This window comes from Malus sylvestris, chromosome 14, assembly GCF_916048215.2.
Source record: "Malus sylvestris chromosome 14, drMalSylv7.2, whole genome shotgun sequence".
Lineage (NCBI taxonomy): Eukaryota > Viridiplantae > Streptophyta > Magnoliopsida > Rosales > Rosaceae > Malus > Malus sylvestris.
This window is the reverse complement of record NC_062273.1, coordinates 20,718,713-20,739,338: the sequence shown is the minus strand read 5'-3', so window position 1 is coordinate 20,739,338 and position 20,626 is coordinate 20,718,713. Positions and strand designations below refer to the sequence as shown.

Genomic DNA, 20,626 nt, shown 5'->3' with positions numbered 1-20,626 from the left:
TTTAACTATAAACTTAACTAAAAATCATTCCAAAGGATTAGTAAACTCACCCAAACTCGGTTGAGGGAAAATGAGGGTTGAATCTTCACTGGATTCAATAGAAATTCGTCGGGTTCCTTCGCCGGCTTTTGGAAATAAGCACAGAGAGCATGCATGGTTAAAACCTTGGGTTTTCCAACTTAAAACCCACATGCAGATAGAGAAATGTTTACCTAGGATTGGTTCTAGTTGGATTCGAGCACCACCAGTCCCAAACTCGACGGAGTTTGCTAGGAGATTACATAAGGAATTGCAGGGGTTAAACCCCTCGATTTTAAGCTCAATTTGAACCACATATTATCGCAAAATCATGAAAATTTCAAGGATTTAAGGGTTTTTAATCAAGAATCTCACCTGGGTTCGAAGTAGAGCTCAAAGCTCTCGGATCCAATGGCAGAGCACCTCACGGTGCTCCGATGGTACATGCAAGACCGCCACTAGTTTCCTTGTGTTCCATAGGTCACGAATATGGAGGTTTGAGGTTTGATTTGAAGGAAAAAGGTTGAAGGTGGTGATGGTTCGTCTCAGTGACAGAGAGAGTGCAGAGAGAGAATGAGAGTTAAAGAGAGAGTGAGAGTTACAGATATGAGGGAATGGGAAAGAGACGGGGTGAGTTAATCCCACTTAATAATTTTCTCTATTGGAAATTACTAAAATGCTCTCGATCAAAATTTGTTTGGTCAAGCCCCCAATCAATTAAATTTTGTAACTTAACTCTCGTAATTCAAATTCTATTTCCGTATTTGCCTACACAATTGTGAGTACAAAAACAATTTAAAAACTAAGAAAATATGAGAGATTGAGATTTAAGCTTGAGGTTCAAAAATTACTTAAGACACCCAACCAGGGACATCTTGATCATTTCACATGGTTCAAGAATAAAATATAATATTTTAAAGTACAGGGTGTAATAGTATAATTACGAGTGAATTGAAGGAATGATCCCTGAACTATGGTTGATGTAATACCCTGAAAATTTTAAATATATAAATATATGAATTGAATGTCAAAATTATGATTATGTGAAAAAAATTGAGAATTTATATTAATTCACTTGAGTTTAGTTTAAAATTAAACTAGTTACGAAGTTTAAATTTTGGAAATTTATAAATTAAAAACCGTAGACCTTTTGAGGTCATAATTTATATATTTATGGATAGAGCTCGATCTCACGAACACGTAGGCGCAAACCGTTCGTGAAACGGAGTTATAACGAAAGAGTTATTAACGTTTAAAGTCAAGGACATTTTTGTAATTTTGGCTATAATTAGAAGGCTCCAGATTTCTGAAGCTATTATTGTAATGCCACGTGTGTGGCTGAGATGAAAAGGAAAGGATAGAAAAGAAGGGAGATGGATGAATCAGAGCGGAGGGGGAAAAAAAGGAACGAATGGGGGAAAAGGAGGAGGGAAAAGAGAGAAAGAAAGAAGTATGGGGAAACCGGGTTTTTCCCCAACATGTGACCCGACCTGGCCACCTTTCGAATTTCCGGCCACCTTTGACGCCGGAAAAGGTGCCAAAATGACCCTCATGTTATTTCCATTCGATCTCCCTCCTAATTTCTCTCTAAAACCGTTAAATTTGGGTTTGATTTTATGTAAAACCCTCAAAGAAGGGTGTGGCGGTTTGGGTGGTGTTTCACCAATTATGAAGCTAACTCCTCCAATTACTACTACCAAAACACTCTCCTTAAACCCAGGAACAAAGCCCATGATTTGGTTAGGGCGTCGGAGTTGTTTTGGAGCCGAATCAAGAACACCCAAAAATAAGGGTTCCGACGGTTCGTGGGCAATTTGAGGTGTTTCCCAGCCAAATTGGCTTTGGCCACAGGTATGAAAGTTGTTATACTCATTAAGATCTACTTAACTGTAAAATTTGGAAATTTTTGGAAAAAGTTTATTTTTCCGGCGAGTCGAGGTGGCCGACCGCCACCCGCGGCGACTCATGTCGCGGCGCCTGGCCAGTGGGCCGACTCTGCCATTTTTCATGCTAATTTTGATGTTTTGAACCCATAATTTATCTTCACATGTTGTGATGAAAATGTTTGGACTAAATTTGTGATTGTTGGTCACTAAGATGTTAAAGTTAATGAATTGGGAATTGTATGTGAACTATGAGAGGCTTGATCCCGCTCAAGGGTATGTAGGCAGTCTAACAGTGTTAGATGTAGCCTTAAATAATCGAGAATGTTATTTTAGTTGAGAATTATTCTTAGATCGTAAATTTATTTAAGTGCAGTAAAGGTAGTAAATTGATAAATAAATTGTATTATGCTTTGTTAAGAGAATTAAGGTTATAGAACGTGTGGAATTAAGGAACTTAATTAAAGTGTCGTGAAGATTGGCAGCTAAATAAATGAGAGTTTAAATTTTTGGGCCTATCACCGATAATTATTTCCGAAAATAAATATTTTCGGGGCGGGGTGTTACAAATGGTATCAGAGCAAATGGTCATTTTCTATGAGATGTACTATTCTTGAGACTTGTTGGTATGTGAAATACATACATGTTGAAAATCATCATGAAGTGAAATGAATTAGATTGACATTATGTTATGTTTTATAGAATATTATTGAGATGTGGGTGTGAATTATAAATTATATTGATATTGCATTATTTCATAAGTTCTATGAGTATGACGGAAATTATGTGAAATGCTTATGTTGTAAATTATTATGCTTTGAATGGAATTGAGTGTTAAAATGATGGTGGAATGGTGACAAGTAGAGGGAAGAATTGTATTATACCTGTGCTAGTGAAAAATATTGTATGGGCACAAAGACCCAATGGATGTGTATCGGGCACAATGACCCGTGGATGTGAAATTGGGCGAAAAAAGCCGTGGATGTGTGAATTGGGCAAAAAGGCCCGTGGATATGTGAAAAAAAAAAGTGTGATGTGTGTTGGCCAGGTATATTACAATATTTTCCAGTCTACTAATCACTATTTGGAATCAAGGGAAAAAAATGATGAAATCATTGTTCAGTTAATAATGACTATGAATAGAGATTTTAAAACCTTATAACCAAGGATTACCATGGTTGAGAATTTTAATAGTTACGAAAGTGGTGATGGTTTATAGTAATTTATCGAAAGGAAATGGAATTATAAAATGTGGTTGTAGTTTGCCCATTAAAATTAGATTGATGGGTGGACTTGAATGAACCTGTGGAATGAAATTGAGTTCATTTAATATAAATGATTTGTTTCAGCTAAGTTTTTTTTTCGTTAGATGAAAATAATTGATGGGAAAGGTTTGTAAATTACAAATTTGATTGGATTGGTTTGGTTATCATAGTCATGAGATATTATTGTTAGATTTGATATTGCGAACAAAACTGATTAAGAACATATATTTTCGTGGCAATGTGATTCGTAAGGGTTAATTTTGTTGACCGTTAGAGTTGTGATATGTGAATTCTCTTATTTGGTTGATGAAATGTAATTAGTGTGGGAGGTGTAACTCACTAATTTACACGAGCGGTGGCTATATTTGAAAGCAATTTAAAAGAGAACAAATTGAAAGGAAGAAAAAGATAAAGTTTTTAAATTTACTATGGGTAATTTTGTTTAATGGTGTATATGTATTAATTGTGTTATTGTTTCATTAAAGGATAATTGCTCTGTGGTCCTTATGACCAAGAAATAATTTTTTAACTATGGGGTGCATCATGTTATTATCAAAGTTATTACTGCTCTAAACTTTGGTTTTTCTACCATATGTTACTTCTAAGCATTTTAGAGCATATTTTCGTAGTTGGACTTCCTAGCAGTGGATGTAAATGGTTGATGTGGTTTGATGTTTGGTATTTATCTAGCCAACGAGACTTATGCCTTAAGGTTGATATTATTTTGCCAATGAATGTGGTGGTGAAATTTGTGATAATCGTTTTAATAGTGATGTGTATGTTATATTTATGATGCGAGTAGTTATTTTAGGTCATGAGAATTGTGGTTCGAGGTGGCTATTTATTTTGCCAACGAATGTGGCTAGAAATTTTGAGGAAAAATCGTGGTTACGGTTACGTATAGCCAATGATGGTGGATGGTTCACCAATGATTGTGATTATTAAGTTAGTATCCATATAACCAATAGTAAATGTGATCTAATAATTTGATAATTATTTTAAGTTATGAGGATTGTGGCTTGATGTAAGTTCTTATTTTGCCCATGGGAATGACTAAATTTTTTTATATTTATTATGTTAATAAATGTGACCTGAAACCTGAGACTATGAGTAATCATTATGATTTTGTCCCGTACAAATAGAACGATGGGATTAGTTCTAAATCCCTTTTCGTTATTCGATGGTTAAATCTCGGGGACGAGATTTATTCTAATGGGGGGTGAATGTAATACCCTGAAAAATTTAAATATATAAATATATGAATTGAATGTCAAAATTATGATTATGTGAAAAAAATTGAGAATTTATATTAATTCACTTGAGTTTAGTTTAAAATTAAACTAGTTACGAAGTTTAAAGTTTGGAAATTTATAAATTAAAAACCGTAGACCTTTTGAGGTCACAATTTATATATTGGATAGAGCTCAATCTCATGAACGCGTAGGCGTAAACCATTCGTGAAACGGAGTTATAACGAAAGAGTTATTAACGTTTAAAGTCAAGGACATTTTTGTAGTTTTGGCTATAATTAGAAGGCTCCATATTTCTGAAGCCATTATTGTAATGCCACGTGTGTGGCTAAGATGAAAAGGAAAGGATAGAAAAGAAGGGAGATGGACGAATCAGAGGGGAGGAGAAAAAAAGGAACGAATGGGGGAAAAGAAGGAGGAGGGAAAGGAGAGAAAGAAAGAAGCATGGGGAAACCGGGTTTTTCCCCAACCCGTGACCCGACCCGGCCACCTTTCGAATTTCTGGCCACCTTTGACGCCGAAAAAGGTGCCAAAATGACCCTCATATTTTTCCATTCGATCTCCCTCCTAATTTCTCTCTACAACCGTTAAATTTGGGTTCAATTTTATGTAAAACCCTCAAAGAAGGGTGCGGCGGTTTGGGTGGTGTTTCACCAATTATGAAGCTAACTCTTCCAATTACTACTACCAAAACACTCTCCTTAAACCCAGGAACAAAGCCCATGATTTGGTTAGGGTGTCAGAGTTGTTTTGGAGCCGAATCAAGAACACCCAAAAATAAGGGTTCCGACGGTTCGTGGGCAATTTGAGGTGTTTCCCAGCCAAATTGGCTTTGGCCACAGGTATGAAAGTTGTTATACTTATTAAGATCTACTTAACTGTAAAATTTGGAAATTTTTGGAAAAAGTTGATTTTTCCGGTGAGTCGGGGCGACCGACCGCCACCCGCGGCGGCACGTGTGGCGACGCCTGGCCAGTGGGCCAACTCTGCCATTTTTCATGCTAATTTTGATGTTTTGAATCCATAATTTATGTTCATATGGTGTGATGAAAATGTTTGGACTAAATTTGTGATTGTTGGTCACTAAGATGTTAAAGTTAATGAATTGGGAATTGTATGTGAACTACGAGAGGCTTGATCCTGCTCAAGGGTACGCAGGCAGTCTAACAATGTTAGATGTAGCCTTAAATAATCGAGAATGTTATTTTAGTTGAGAATTATTCTTAGATCGTAAATTTATTTAAGTGCAGTAAAGGTAGTAAATTGATAAATAAATTGTATTATGCTTTGTTAAGAGAATTAAGGTTATAGATCGTGTGAAATTAAGGAACTTAATTAAAGTGTTGTGAAGATTGGCAGCTAAATAAATGAGAGTTTAAATTTTTGGGCCTATCACAGATAATTATTGTCGAAAATAAATATTTTTGGGGCGAGGTGTTACAGTTGAATTGTAGTTTTAGTCCCTGAACTAAAAATCCATTAAATTTGGTCCCTAAACTTGATAAAATGTGGAGCATTGGTCCTCTGATGTCAATTTTGTTAGATTTTCCGTTTGAGTGGCAGGTTATGGGCTCCACACTTAAATAATTCAGTGCTACCTGGATTAGAAATATGAAGAAAAAAATAGGAAAGATAAAACTAAAAACAAAAATTTCTATAGACCCCGCACTTCACCAACTCTTGTAGTCCACCCCTTCAACTTTGAGTCTTTGACCAACTCCCCAGCCTACCTCCCACCTCCATCTACCAATCCCCACAACCCAGCTGATCCCCAACTCGTAGCCCACAAAGTTCTGACCTATGTGCGGTGAGGGTTTCAATTATAGGTGGTGGGGAACTAGAGATTGAGTTGTCAAGGCAGCAGCATGGACTAAGGTGCTACAAGGATAGAGGTCATTGTGTGAAGTCATTCGAAAAGGAAGATTGTGTTCTAAATTTAGATTGGAACTCTTCTATGGTTTGGTTATTGGGAGAGTGTTACAATGGCGGTTGGGTTTGGATAAGGAGGTGGACGGAAGGAAGATGGGAGAGAAAATTAAACCATTTTTATTTTATGTATTCTCCAAAAACATGGTAATGTTTTAATGCCATATTTGATCATGGTCTCTGTCACATCCCGGGCTCGAAAATATTAATTTCGGGAAATGATATCGGTGATAGACCCAAATTTAAACTCTTATTTATTTAGCTGCCAATATTCACGACTCTTTAATTAAGTTCCTTAATTCCACACGTTCTTTAACCTTAATTCTCTTACCAAAATGTAACAATTATATTTTCAATTTACTACCTTTACTTCTCTTAGATCAATTTTCCAGTCTAAGAATAATTCTCAATTGAAATGTAATTCTCGATTATTTAATCTTACTTATTGTATGGTTGCATCTAACATCTCGTTAGACTGCCTCTGTACCCTAAACAAGGATCAAGCCATTCGTAGTTCACATTTCCAAAATTGAAACCAAATTCAGATATATTCATTTAATCCAACATATACCACAATCGTATTAATATTCAAACCACAACAGTTAAGTCTCAAAAGCATAATTAGAATAACGAAATTCTCATAAAAACACAATGTCGGCTCCCTGGCCGTGCATCGTCGCACCCACCCCTGCCGATGGCGGTCGGTCGCCTTAGCTCGTCGAAAAATATCAACTATTTCAAAAAATTACCAAATTTTACAGGCAAGTAGATATCAATAAGAGGAACAACTTTCATACCTGGGCCGAAGCTTAGTTCGGCCGGGAAGTGGCCGGAAAAACCCACGAACCGCTAGAAACCCTAGAAATGGGTATTCCCCAATTCGTCAAAATCGTAGCTCCGCCGCCCCAAATCTTGTTTGGGCATTGCTCCAGGCCTCAAGAGGAGTTGAACAAGGGTGGTGGTGGACGGTATCACCTGCAAAAACAGCGGAATTTCCACTGACACCCATAAATCTCGTCGGGGTGTTTCTCACCAAAATAAACCCAAATTTCTTCTAATTTTAGGTGTAAATGGAAGAGGGAATGCTAAGGAGTTGTTCCTAGGTAGTGGTTTTCCTTGATTTGCCCAAAAAATTACCAAATTTGGCCATGGTTCTCATCGGGTCGCGCGGGTCAAGGGATGACCCGTTTTTCCCTCTCTCTTTTTTCCTTTCCTCCTTTCCCTCATTTCCCTTCTCCCATTGGTCACCTTCCCCTCCTTCCTTCTTCCTTCCCTTCCTTTCTATTCTTTTCTTTCAATCTCAGCCGTCCATTATTTATTTTCCTTTCATCATAGCCACACACGTGGCACAACTTATTGCTCCAGATTTATGGAGTCTTCTAAATGGAACAAAAATTACCAATATACCCCTGACTTTAAATGTTAATAACTTCTTCGTTATAATTTCGTTTCACGAACGGTTTGCGCTACACATTCGTGATATCGAGCTCTATTCAAAAATATAAATTGTGACCTCAAAAGGTTTATGGATTTTAATTAATTAATTCCCAAATTCCAAACTTCATAACTAGTTTAATTAAAAACTAAACTCAATAAATTAATATAAATTCTCGATTCTTTCCACATATTCCTAATGATGAATATGTAATTCATGTATTTAAAAATTTTAGGGTGTTAGGATGTGACAAAATGGTATTAGAGCAAATGATCTTATTCTATGAGATGCACTATTCTTGAGTCTTGTTGGTGTGAATTATGACATGCGTTGTGGTTGCATTAATTCATATTTTTAGGAATAAAGTGGCATTCATATTTTATATGTGAATACATATATAAATTGTATTATGATTGTGGTGCAATTTCCTTGGTAAATATGAAAGTTTCGTTAATGGGAATTGTGATTTGCGTTTATATTGCATTATTTCATAAGTTCTATGAGTATGACGGAAATTATGTGGAATGCATATATTGTGAATTATGATGCTTTTGAATTGAATTGAATGGGAGTAGGAAAATTTTAAAATATCTTATTCATGTTATAGCTTCGAAGATGAGCATTTGATTAAAGTTTTGGATTAATCTTGAATTGAATCGATATTAGGTTATGCATTATGAAAATGTTGAATGTTAAGGTGATTGTGAGGTTGTGATAGATAGATGGAGAATTTGTTTTATACTTGGCACATGAGAAATTGAATTGGGCAAAAAGGCCCATGTATATAAGGGTGGATATGTGAATTGGGCAAAAAGGCCCTTGGATATATGGGTGGATATGTGAGATTGGGCGAGAAAGGTCCGTGAATGTGAAATTGGGCGAGAAAGGTCCGTGAATGTGAAATTGGGCGAAAAAGGCCGTGTATGTGAAATTGGGCAGAAAAGGCCCGTAGATGTGAAAAGAAAGAAAGAAAAAAAAAAAAAAGAAGAAAAAAAGAAAAAGAAAGTGTGATGTGTATTGGCTAGGTATATTACAATCTTTTCTAGTCTACTAGTCGCTGATTGAAAAAAGAAAAGAAAAAAAATGATTTGGCCAGGTATATTACAATCTTTTTCAGTCTACTAGCCACTATTTGGGGCAAAAGGAAAAAGTGATGATATCATTGTTTTGTCAATGATAAGTATGGCTAGAAATTTTAAAAATCATTTGGCCAACGATGTTTATGGTTCGAAATTTTAATATTTATGGAAGATATGGTGATTTATCGAATGGGAATAAAATTATAAAATGTGGTTATAGTTTGCCCATTATAATTAGAATGGTGGGAGGACATGAATGAAATTATGGAATGAAATTTTGAGTTCGTTTAATATAAATGATTTTCTAGTTGAGTTTTTCTGTTTGATGAAAAAAAATTGACGGGAAAAGTTTATAACTACAAATTGGATTAGTTTGGTTTGCCATTAACGAATTATGGCCGGAAATTCTGATACTTTGTTAGCCACAATAGTTATGGCTTGAAATTTGACATTTGATTTTGTCAATGTGAGAGAAAATAATTGGACCACTATTAGATTAAAAAGATTCATTGGTGCTCCATTTTCTGCACAATTTGTTGTCTCTTGACATGTCAAAGTGCATTATGTGATGTCATGACCAATTTTGGGTGCATGGAATTCCACGAGCCTTATGCTCTTTTACTTCTTTTTATTTTCTTCTCAACATGAAGGATGTGGAGTAAAAAATAATCACAAGGCGACACGTGGATTTTTAGTAAAAAATGACCAAACTACCATTGAGACACACTGGGATTCCTACATGCGAGCAGCAGAAAAAATGCTCCAAAAAAGGTAACAATTCAAGATTCATCTCATCAAATCCCCTTTTGCAAGGTAACCTCCAAAATATTCACTCCAAAATTATGTTAATTGGTTAATTAATGGATTAATCCATTAAATATCAATTAAATCATCCAATTAACCACAAAATACATCCACTTTAACCCCAAAGCTAGTCAAAGGCCGGCCATCCCTTTGCTCTTTACCTTTTTTTATCTTTTTCCACTTTATTACCCAAATTAAGTTAGTCAATTAATTCTATAACCCCCCCCCCCCCGTTTGTTTCTTTCATGTTTAATTAGCCAATAAATTGGCTAATTAAACCAAAAATTAAACCAAAAACCCATCAATTGGCAGGCCACTTTCTCTCCAAAGTGGACCGGCCTAGCCCTATAAATAGGCTCCCATTTTCACCCAGCACTCTTTCGAACACTCTTGCAAAAATCCCAAAATTCTCTAAACACTATTTCTCTCTAAATTCTAACTTTGGCATCAGAGGTTCTTCGGCCAAAGCCCCATTCATTGTGGGCGCGTGAGGCTCTTGGCATTGACCAAAGGTGTTAATTGTTTTGCAAGTGCAATTTTGTCCAAGATTGTCCAAGATCAAGGAAGAAGAAATTTGCATCCACAAATTGGTGCTTTCATTGAGAGTTGAAATTCACACTTGTAGAAGACTCTTGCATAAAAAAGGTTTTTTCTTTATTTTCTAGTCCATTTGAATATTTTTTATACGTTCTTATTATTAGAATTTTTTATTTGCAAAGGTTCTTTGATAAAACGTATAAGAAAAATATAATGGCTAGAAATTTAGAAAATTCCATAAGTGAAAATTCCAAAACTCAAGTAATGGGATCGCCGAGATCCATAAGGCAAAATGCGGTCGTAAGCAAAGTGGCACCATAACTACAAGGTTCCATCATGGCCCAAGCCATGCCATCTAAGCTTGCACGGGCCCGAGCTCAAGCCTCGCATTCGCATGCACCATGCATTGAGCAGCCTGCTCCCGTGACCCAGCTTGCTCCCGCAGCCCGTCCTGCTCCTGCACCCCAGCCTGCTCCCGCGACCCAGTCTACTCCTGTCATCCAGCCTGCTCCCGCAGCCCTGCCTCTCATGGTTTCCCAAGTAGCTTAAGTTGGCCCAAGAATATCTCAACTATCTGGAGCAACCATCAAGCCGAGGGTATTTTCACCATATTTCTCCGCGGATTTGATATTTCCCAATTCAAATCTTGCACCTGGAGTCTACCACACTTCCACTGCTCAAGGAGGCACATTCCTTCCAAGCTCTTCCAATCCAAATGGCGAACAACACTTGTCTCGACAAGTCATAGAGTTGACAAGCGCCCTTGCACAATAGACAACCTTGGTGAATCAACTCTTGCAACGCACCGAGATCCAACGTGCCTCAGACGAGGTGTCCCGAAGTAGGACAAAGGCAGACGAACCTATCCACCAGTGTCCTGGAAAACAGCCCCTTAACCAGCCACGTTCCAAGAGTTCTGGCAGTTTACGCTCTCACCTGGGTCCTTGGGATAGCGTATACTCTCGTCTTAGCACGCGGAGGAGCGTGCATTCCCAATCAAGCCCACATATAAGCATACGTTCATGGTTGAGGTCACACTCCGATTATCAACATGGACAACCTTCCAGGCAAAATGTTCATTCACAACTAGGCTCGCAAGGAGCATTCTCCACCTCATATCGGAGTAGGTAGCATGGTAGATGAAGAGAAGCAGTCACTCAATCTGACTCAAGTTCAACTAGCAGCCTGCGAACGGTCCGTTCGCCTGTCAGGAATATGCCACATGCATCGTAGCCGTGACATGGACGAGTCGAGCATAGGGAAGAGCGGTCTAGACCCATAGGTCACGATTGGAGGCAGTCGAAAGTTCCACTGCCTCAGCATAGGCAAATTCAAGAAGAAGTTGAGAGACTCATAACCAAACGATTGCACAATTTCCAACATAACGAGGTTGCTAATGATGCGATTGGACGAGACATAACCAACATAAGCATGTCACCATTCACGAATGAGATCGAGCGGACAGATCCACCTCGCGGGTTCACTATGCCTCACTTCATTCCGTACAAGGGAGACGAAGATCCAGATCGACATCTCAAGCACTACCGCAGTATCATGATTCTCTACAGGAACAACGATGCGCTTATGTGCAAAAATTTTACCACAACTCTACAAGGTGAGGCGCAAGATTGGTTTCACATTCTACCGCCGCAGTCGATCTGGAGTTTTAACGAACTTTCCTTTGTTTTCACTAAGGAGTATTCATCTAACCGCTCAATCAAAAGGACATCCGACCATCTCTTCAGCATCGTAAAAGACCATTGGGAGACAATTTGTGACTATGTCAAGAGATTTAAAGCGGAGAAGGCCAAGATTGTTGGTTGCAACGAAGACATAGCAACGGCAGCATTCAGAAATAGACTTCCCACCGAACATCCTTTATTCGGAAAACTGATCATAGGAGAAGAACTAACCTTAGTAGCTTCGTATGCTTTAGCAGAAAAACATGCACTATGGGACGAGGCCAAGCAGTCTAACAAAAACGAGTCAGAAAAAAAGCACATGGAACGTTCCCCAACCAGAAAAGACTCAACGCCTGAAACATTCACCAAATTCACAGTTCCAATTGGCCAAATTATCCGCAAGCTCAAGAACGAACCTTGGTTCGAACTGCCGCCACCCATGAAAGGCGATCCTACCAGGCTGGATCATACAAAGTATTGCGCATTTCATCAAGGATCAGGCCACAATACCAATGGCTGCCTGAAGTGGAATCAGTATCTTGATAAGCTGACAAATGAGGGCCAATGTGACGAGTATCTTGACAAGTCAACGAAACGGCCTACGCAAGCAAGGGAAGTCTCCATCACCCCTAAACCTTGTTTGGGTTTTTTCCAAATAAGTTTGAAGTCTCAAGCAGCTCGACGAACAAGGCTTCACAAGCCGAAGATTATCTAGTTTGTTATGCAGTTTCTGCCTTCCAAAACAGTAGATTTATTTCTTTATTCTCAATGAAGATTCAAGAAGTTATTCACAAGCATGGCTCAACTGCTGTCCACAACGACTGCTAAAAACCCAAAAAGGTTTGCTCTCCAGTGCGAGAGGATAAACTAATTGCTCTACAATGCGATAGGGTAAACTAATTCCCCGACACCCAAAAGGGTCTAGTCTCTAGTGCGAGAGGATAAACTAATTGCTCTCCAGTGCGAGAGGGTAAACCAATTCCCCGACACCCAAAAGGGTCTACTCTCCAGTGTGAGAGGATAAACTAATTGCTCTCCAGTGCGAGAGAGTAAACTAATTCCCCGACACCCATATGAGTTTACTCTCCAGTGCGAGAGGATAAACTAATTGCTCTCCAGTGCGAGAAGGTAAACCAATTCCCCGACACCCAAAAGGGTCTACTCTCCAGTGCGAGAGGATAAACTAATTACTCTCCAGTGCGATAGGGTAAACTAATTCCCCGACACCCATATAAGTCTACTCTCCAATGCGAGAGGATAAACTAATTTTTCTCAAGTGCGAGAGGGTAAACCAATGCCCTAACACCCAAAAGGGTCTACTCTCCAGTGTGAGAGGATAAACTAATTGCTCTCCAGTGCGAGAGGGTAAACTAATTCCCCGACACCCATATGGGTATACTCTCTAGTGCGAGAAGAGAAACTAATTGCTCTCCAGTGCGAGAGGGTAAACTAATTCCCCGACACCCATATGGGTTTACTCTCCAGTGCTAGAGGATAAACTAATTGCTCTCCAGTGCGAGAGGGTAATCCAATTCCCCGACACCCATATGGGTTTACTTTCCAGTACGAGAGGGTAAACTAATTGGTCTCTAGCGTGAAAGAGTAAACTAATTGCTTTTCAGTGTGAGAGGGTAAACTAATTCCCCAACACCCATCTGGGTAAGCTCTCAAGTGCGAGAAGGCCATATAGCTTAAAAGATTGAATGCTTAAAGATCAACTAGGCAGCAAATGGTTTGGCGGCAGCAGCCACTTTCGCACTTAACAGTTTGCTCATTCGACACTTCATTTACAGCAGCTCCGATCTTGGCAGCTCTACCATTGACTGCTCCATCTACGACAGCTGAGAAATCAAACTCAAGCAGTTTCCTCATTTTTTGCAAGCAGCCCAGACGTGGCAGCCCAAACCCTTTGCCTATGCCACGCCACTTCCTCGGCCCATGCCGAGCTAATCCTTGGCTTCAATCAAGCCGAGCAGCACAAAAGCAATGGCCCTTGCCACACCACCTCCTTGGCCCATGACAAGCAGACTTATGGCCCCTGCCAGCTGATGTGCCGTACTATCCCGACGGCTGCCCCGTGGCAGCACCTCTCAAGAAGAAGACAATGAGAGTTAAGTTTTCCTTACATCGGTGCGGCGCGGAGAAGAAGAAAAAAGCAACGAAAGACGGTCATTTGCACGGGCAAGTGTAGAAGATTGTTAGGGGAGGGGAAACAAATATCCTCTAAGCTTTCTCTCTCTTGTAGGGTAGAATAAATTACTCTCAAAAGTTGATTTAATAACCCACTTAAGGTTGACTTAAATAGGCTTTGAGAGAAATTTATTTCCCTTTCCTATAAGGATATAATTTCATATTAAAAAGGGAATCTACATCAAAACAGGAAGCAGTCTTAAGCTTCATAGAGCAAGAAGATCTCTACACATGCTACCATTTCCTACGAGCAGCCCAGCAGGTGTAGGGACATTTATGGAGCCAAAAATAATCACAAGACAACACGTGGATTTTTAGTAAAAAAGGACCAAACTACCATTGAGACACACTGAGATTCCTACGTGCAAGCAGCAGAAAAAATGCTCCAAAAAAGGTAACAATTCAAGATTCATCTCATCAAATCCCCTTTTGCAAGGTAACCTCCAAAATATTCACTCCAAAATTATGTTAATTGGTTAATTAATGGATTAATCCATTAAATATCAATTAAATCATCCAATTAACCACAAAATACATCCCCTTTAACTTCAAAGCTAGTCAAAGGTCGGCCATCCCCTTTGCTCTTTACCTTTTTTGTTTTTTCCCACTTTATTACCCAAATTAAGTTAGTCAATTAATTCTATAACCCCCCATTTATTTCTTTCATGTTTAATTAGCCAATAAATTGGCTAATTAAACCAAAAATTCAACCAAAAACCCAACAATTGGCCGGCCACTTTCTCTCCAAAGTGGACCGGCCTAGCCCTATAAATAGGCTCCCATTTTCACCCAACACTCATTTGAACACTCTTGCAAAAATCCCAAAAATTCTCTAAACACTATTTCTCTATAAATTCTAACTTTGGCATCGGAGGTTCTTCGGCCAAAACCCCCCATTCATTGTGGGTGCGTGAGGCTCTTGGCCTTGACCAAAGGTGTCAATTGTTTTGTAGGTGCAATTTTGTCCAAGATCAAGGAGGAAGAAATTTGCATCCACAAAGGATATTTGACACTTTAATCAAATATACATTATGGAAATGAAGGTTTAGACTTGAATGCGGAAAGAAAAACATTGGCTCTAATCAATATGATTGTGCTTACATGTGTATTGTTTGGATTTTGTTAGAGAATTATTTCGTATTATTTGCACAAATGGTTAATAATAAAACACATACCATGTGTGTGTAATCCCGGATGCTCTAAGTTCAAATGTAATAGATGAACATATTCTTAAGTCCAACCCATGCCTTGATTGGTTGATACATGTTAATTTCAAGCATTGGTTGCTTTATAATTAGGGCGTTTGGTTGTCCTTGAATAGCTTTTGGAGCTCTCTGTCTGATTCATGCTCACATGTGGGAAGCTCTTCTAGAAAGAGCTCAAGAGCGTACACATATTTAGTTTCCATGCCCATTCATTAAACAACAGGGAGGAAAAAGAAATAAAAGAAAAGACAAAGTTTTTAAATTTGCTATGAGTAATTAAGTAAATTGCGGATACAAGGGAAATCAAGGAATGAGATTTTGATTTCATTCCATGATAATAAAAATTGTGGATCATTATTTTAATATAGTGGCGAGTAATGATGGTTGAAATTTCAATGATTTTGGTTGAAAATTTTGCTAATTGATTTGCCAATTCTAATGGTTTGGCTTGAAATTTTTGATATTCGCTTAGCCATTAATGATCATGGCTTAAAATTCTGATATTTAATTGGTCGAAGGTAGTTATGGTTGGAACTTATGATAATTGTGGTCATTATGCTAGTATTTATCTAGCCAATGGTAGATGTGGTTTGATGTTCTGATATTTATTTAGCTAACGAGAATTATGGCTTGGCATTTGATATTATTTTTGTCAAGGTGTATGTCTAGAAAGTTGGATATTTATCCTGCTAGTGAATGTGGCTGGGAATTGTGAAGGTGGGTGGAAATCACGATGATTTATTCATTGATTTCTTTATTTTAAGTTGAAATAAACTTGTAGATGGGGGTTATACTTTTATTCATTAAAAAAGGAATGGTGGGAGTAAATCAAATCCCTTTTCTTTGTTTGGTTTAATATTTGGTGATGGAAGAATGAAAGAAATAATTGTGACCTAGCTATTGTGTCACTCCGATAACTATTTCCTAACTGTGTGTAAGATATGTGTAACATCATTTTTCTATGTTGGTTGTTGATTGGATTCGTTATTGTGTCAGAACTGATGACGCAAACATATTCTATGGTTATAACTGTAGGGTTACATCAAGGCTCATCCTTAAGTCTTTACCTTTTTGCAATGGTAATGGATGAGTTAACAGGACATATCCAAGATGGTATTCCTTGGTGTATGCTTTTCGCAGACAATATAGTGTTGATAGATGAAACTCAGGAAGGGGTAAATGCGAAGCTTAACCTTTGGAGAGAAGTATTGGAATCTAAAGGTTTTCGCCTAAGCCGATTAAAAACAGAATATATGGAGTGCAAGTTCAGTGCAAATGGAGGCCAAAATGAGTTAGGGGTGAGGATAGAAGATCAGGAAATACCAAAGAACGACCGCTTTCGCTACCTAGAATCTATCTTGCAAAAGAACGGAGAATTAGATGGAGACCTCAACCATATAATACAAGCTGGATGGATGAAGTGGAAGAGTGCATCCGGCGTGTTGTGTGACCGCCGTATGCCACTGAAGTTCAAGGGAAAATTTTATAGGACGACAATAAGGTCGGCGATGTTGTATGGCACAAAATGTTGGACGATGAAGCATCAACACGTACATAAAATGGGTGTATTGGAGATGAGGATGCTTCGTTGGATGTGTGGGCACACGAGAAATGATAAGATTATGAATGAGGATATCCGAGGTAAAGTAGGAGTAGTCGAAATTGAAGTAAAGATAAGAGAAAACCGGTTATGGTGGTTTGGACATGTGCAAAGAAGGTCTACTGACGCTCCGGTTTGAAGATGTGACTACGGGACAGAGGTTCAAGGCCGAAGGGGTAGAGGAAGACCTATGAAAACTTTGGAAGAGACCCTAAGAAAAGACTTAGGGCTGGTTTAGTATTGCTGTGCTTTGAAAAAAAGCTGATGTGAGAATAAGCGGCTGTGCTGTGAGAATAAGCGGCTGTAAAATAAATCAGCAGAGTGTTTGGTAAACTTTTTTGTAAAAGTTCTTTTGGAAAAAAAAGCAGTCTGATAGTGGGTCTTTTCATTAAAGGAGCACTGTAGCTATGTGTGCTTTGAAAAAAAGCCAGTTTTCCAAAGCTGCAAATAGCAGCTTCAGCTTTTTCCTTTGATTTCAGCTTATTCTCACAGCAGCTTCCAAAATAAGCCTTTTTTTTTTAGTTTACCAAACATCTAAAACCCTCACAGCTTTTTTTCATGGGTGCTTTTTTTTTTAAGCACCTCACTCCCAAACCACCCCTTAGAGTACTTGGATCTAATGGAGGACATGACACAGAACCGAGTGCAATGGCGTTCTAGGATTCATATAGCCGACTCCACTTAGTGGGAAAAGGCTTTGTTGTTGTTGTTGTTGTTGTTGTTTGGTTTCATGTGAGAATATGAATAAAATCCTAGAATAAGATTTTGATTTTGTTTAAGGGTAACAGTACTGTGGATTGGTTTAAAATCCCTTATCCTTACGCAGTGATTGAAAATCTCGGGGACGAGATTTATTTTAACCGGGGGTGAACGTAACACCCTGAAAATTTTAAATACATGAATTACATATTCATCATTAGGAATATGTGGAAAGAATCGAGAATTTATATTAATTTATTGAGTTTAGTTTTAAATTAAACTAGTTATGAAGTTTGGAATTTGGGAATTAATTAATTAAAATCCATAGACCTTTTGAGGTCACAATTTATATTTTTTAATAGAGCTCGATATCACGAACGCGTAGGCGTAAACCGTTCGTGAAACGGAATTATAACGAATAAGTTATTAACGTTTAAAGTAAGAGGTATATTGGTAATTTTTGTTCCATTTGGAAGACTCTAGAAATCTGGAGCAATAAGTTGTGCCACGTGTGTGGCTGTGATGAAAGGAAAATAAATGATGGACGACTGAGATTGAAAGAAAAGAATAGAAAGGAAGGGAAGGAAGAAGGAAGGTGGGGAAGGTGACCAATGGGAGGAGGGAAAGGAGGGAAAAGAGGAAAGGAAAAAAGAGAGGGGGAAAACGGGTCATCCCTTGACCCGTGCGACTTGATGAGAACCATGGCCAAATTCTATCATTTTTTTGGCAAATCAAGGCAAACCACTACCTAGAAACAACCCCTTAGCATTCCCTCTTCCATTTACACCTAAAATTAGAAAAAAATTGGGTTTATTTTGGTGGGAAACACCCCGACGGGATTTATAGGTATCGGCGGAAATTCCGTTGTTTTTGCAGGTGATATCGTCCACCACCACCCTTGTTCAACTCCTCTTGAGGCCTGGAGCAATGCCTAAACAAAATTAGGGAATACCCATTTCTAGGGTTTCCGGCCACTTCCCGGCCGAACTAGGCTTTGGCCCACGTATGAAAGTTATTCCTCTTATTAAGATCTACTTGCCTGTAAAATTTGGAAATTTTTGGAAATAGTTGATATTTTCCGACGAGCCGAGGTGGCCGACCGCCACCCGCGGCGGCGCACGGCCAGGGAGCCGACATTGTGTTTTTATGCGAATTTCATTATTCTAATTATGCTTTTGAGACTTAACTGCTGTAGTTTGAATATTAATACGATTGTGGTATATGTTGGATTAAATGAATATATTCGGATTTGGTTTGAATCTTGGAAATGTGAACTACGAATGGTTTGATCCCTGTTTAGGGTACGTAGGTAGTCTAAAAAGACGTTCGATGCAACCATACAATAAGTAAGATTAAATAATCGAGAATTACATTTCAATTGAGAATTATTCTTAGGCTGGAAAATTGATCTAAGAGAAGTAAAGGTAGTAAATTGAAAATATAATTGTTACGTTTTGGTAAGAGAATTAAGGTTAAAGAACGTGTGGAATTAAGGAAAATTAAAGAGTCGTGAATATTAGCAGCTAAATAAACAAGAGTTTACATTTGGGCTCATCACCTATATCATTTCCCGAAATTAATATTTTCGGGCCCGAGATGTGAGAGTCTCACTCAGCATACTCTCATTCAATTTGTAATTTTAATTTCAAAATAAAAGATCAATCTTTCCAACAACATTGCCAAAAATCTCAAATTCTATACACATTTAGCAATAATTAATTGTCGTTTGCTTTACTACTATATTTAATCTTTACTTTGAATCCAATACCCCCGCAATAATGACTCAAAAATCACCCGTCACGCACCATTAGACCAATAACAAGAAATTATTATTTTTTATTTTATTTTCTTCCAATCTAGTGGACCGTTTGCCAACTACAAAATAGGAACAAATTAAATTAAAAAAATTAAACACAAAAAATGTGGAATTATGTACCAATAATTCATATCAAGGGAGCATATTCTTATAAAATTCAAAATACCATCTAATCTAAAGCCCAAAAGTCAAATTACAAGCCGAATGTCCTTTATTTTTTCACCACCAGCTAAATTTGTTCTATCAATATATTAAATAAAACATTACTGAAAATCCTTAACAATAAACTTTCGAGTGCAATTTAATTTAATTTTTTACAATTTTAATCAATTGAAGGATAGTTCCTTAATTTCGTAAAAAATTCAGTAAAATTGCATGACACTACATCCGATGTAAGCGTGCGTCAATTTACCATTTTACATATTATTTTTTATTGTAGTTTTATTCTTTTTATTTTTGTTTGAAATATTTTATCTATTTTTATTTTTAAAAATTAAAGGAATAACCTGTCCACTAAATTATTTAATTTTGATATCATAACTAAGAATGGGTATTTTTTTTTTGAGATTATGAATGATTCAATTTTGTTTACTTATGGCTTTTATTTACCAACATATACCACCTCACGTGATAATTTTGTTAAAAAAACTTTTGATGAATTCCATAAATACCTCTATACGTCTTTTTGACATTCGGAACGATGAACTATCATGGTGGAAGCCATCAATTGGTTCTTCTTCGTAAGCTGAGCTTTACCCAAAATACATGAACTAAAATTCAAATTGGTCCCTTGGAATTTCACGAAAATGACGAAACAACCCTTATAGTGACAGGTACTTGGGGTAGAATTTGGTGCAGTTACTGTTACTCCGGAGAAGTAAAAAATGAAGGCCTCCAATTAAAATTATTCAACACGATCGATCGCCTGCCCGTCCTACTGTACCTCCAGTCGTGACCCGCCACGTGGCCACATATTACCTATGGGAATGATCTGCGATCATCATCGTCATCATTATCGAGAAATTTTTAGTTATGATGGAATAGCAAATAGTACACCACGTATCTTAATAAGAATAATATAAAATTTTATTTTTTAAATTATTAACATTTTAATACACATATCTCATCATTGTTTAGTGACACGTGATGTAGCATTTCGTGTTGAAAAATTTCTCCACCATTATGATGGGCGGATGCGCATGCATGTATGTACGCATGTCAGACGATCAAATAAAGA

General features: G+C 37.7%; 1 protein-coding gene across 1 annotated transcript; it reads left to right on the top strand.

Annotated features, from left to right (window-relative positions):
* Positions 1-11,628: 11,628 nt before the first annotated feature.
* On the top strand, positions 11,629-12,594 carry LOC126599100 (uncharacterized). The gene has a single exon (XM_050265448.1). The coding sequence runs from the start codon at positions 11,629-11,631 to the stop codon at positions 12,592-12,594; it is 966 nt and encodes a 321-aa protein (XP_050121405.1).
* The last annotated feature ends 8,032 nt before the right edge of the window (positions 12,595-20,626 follow it).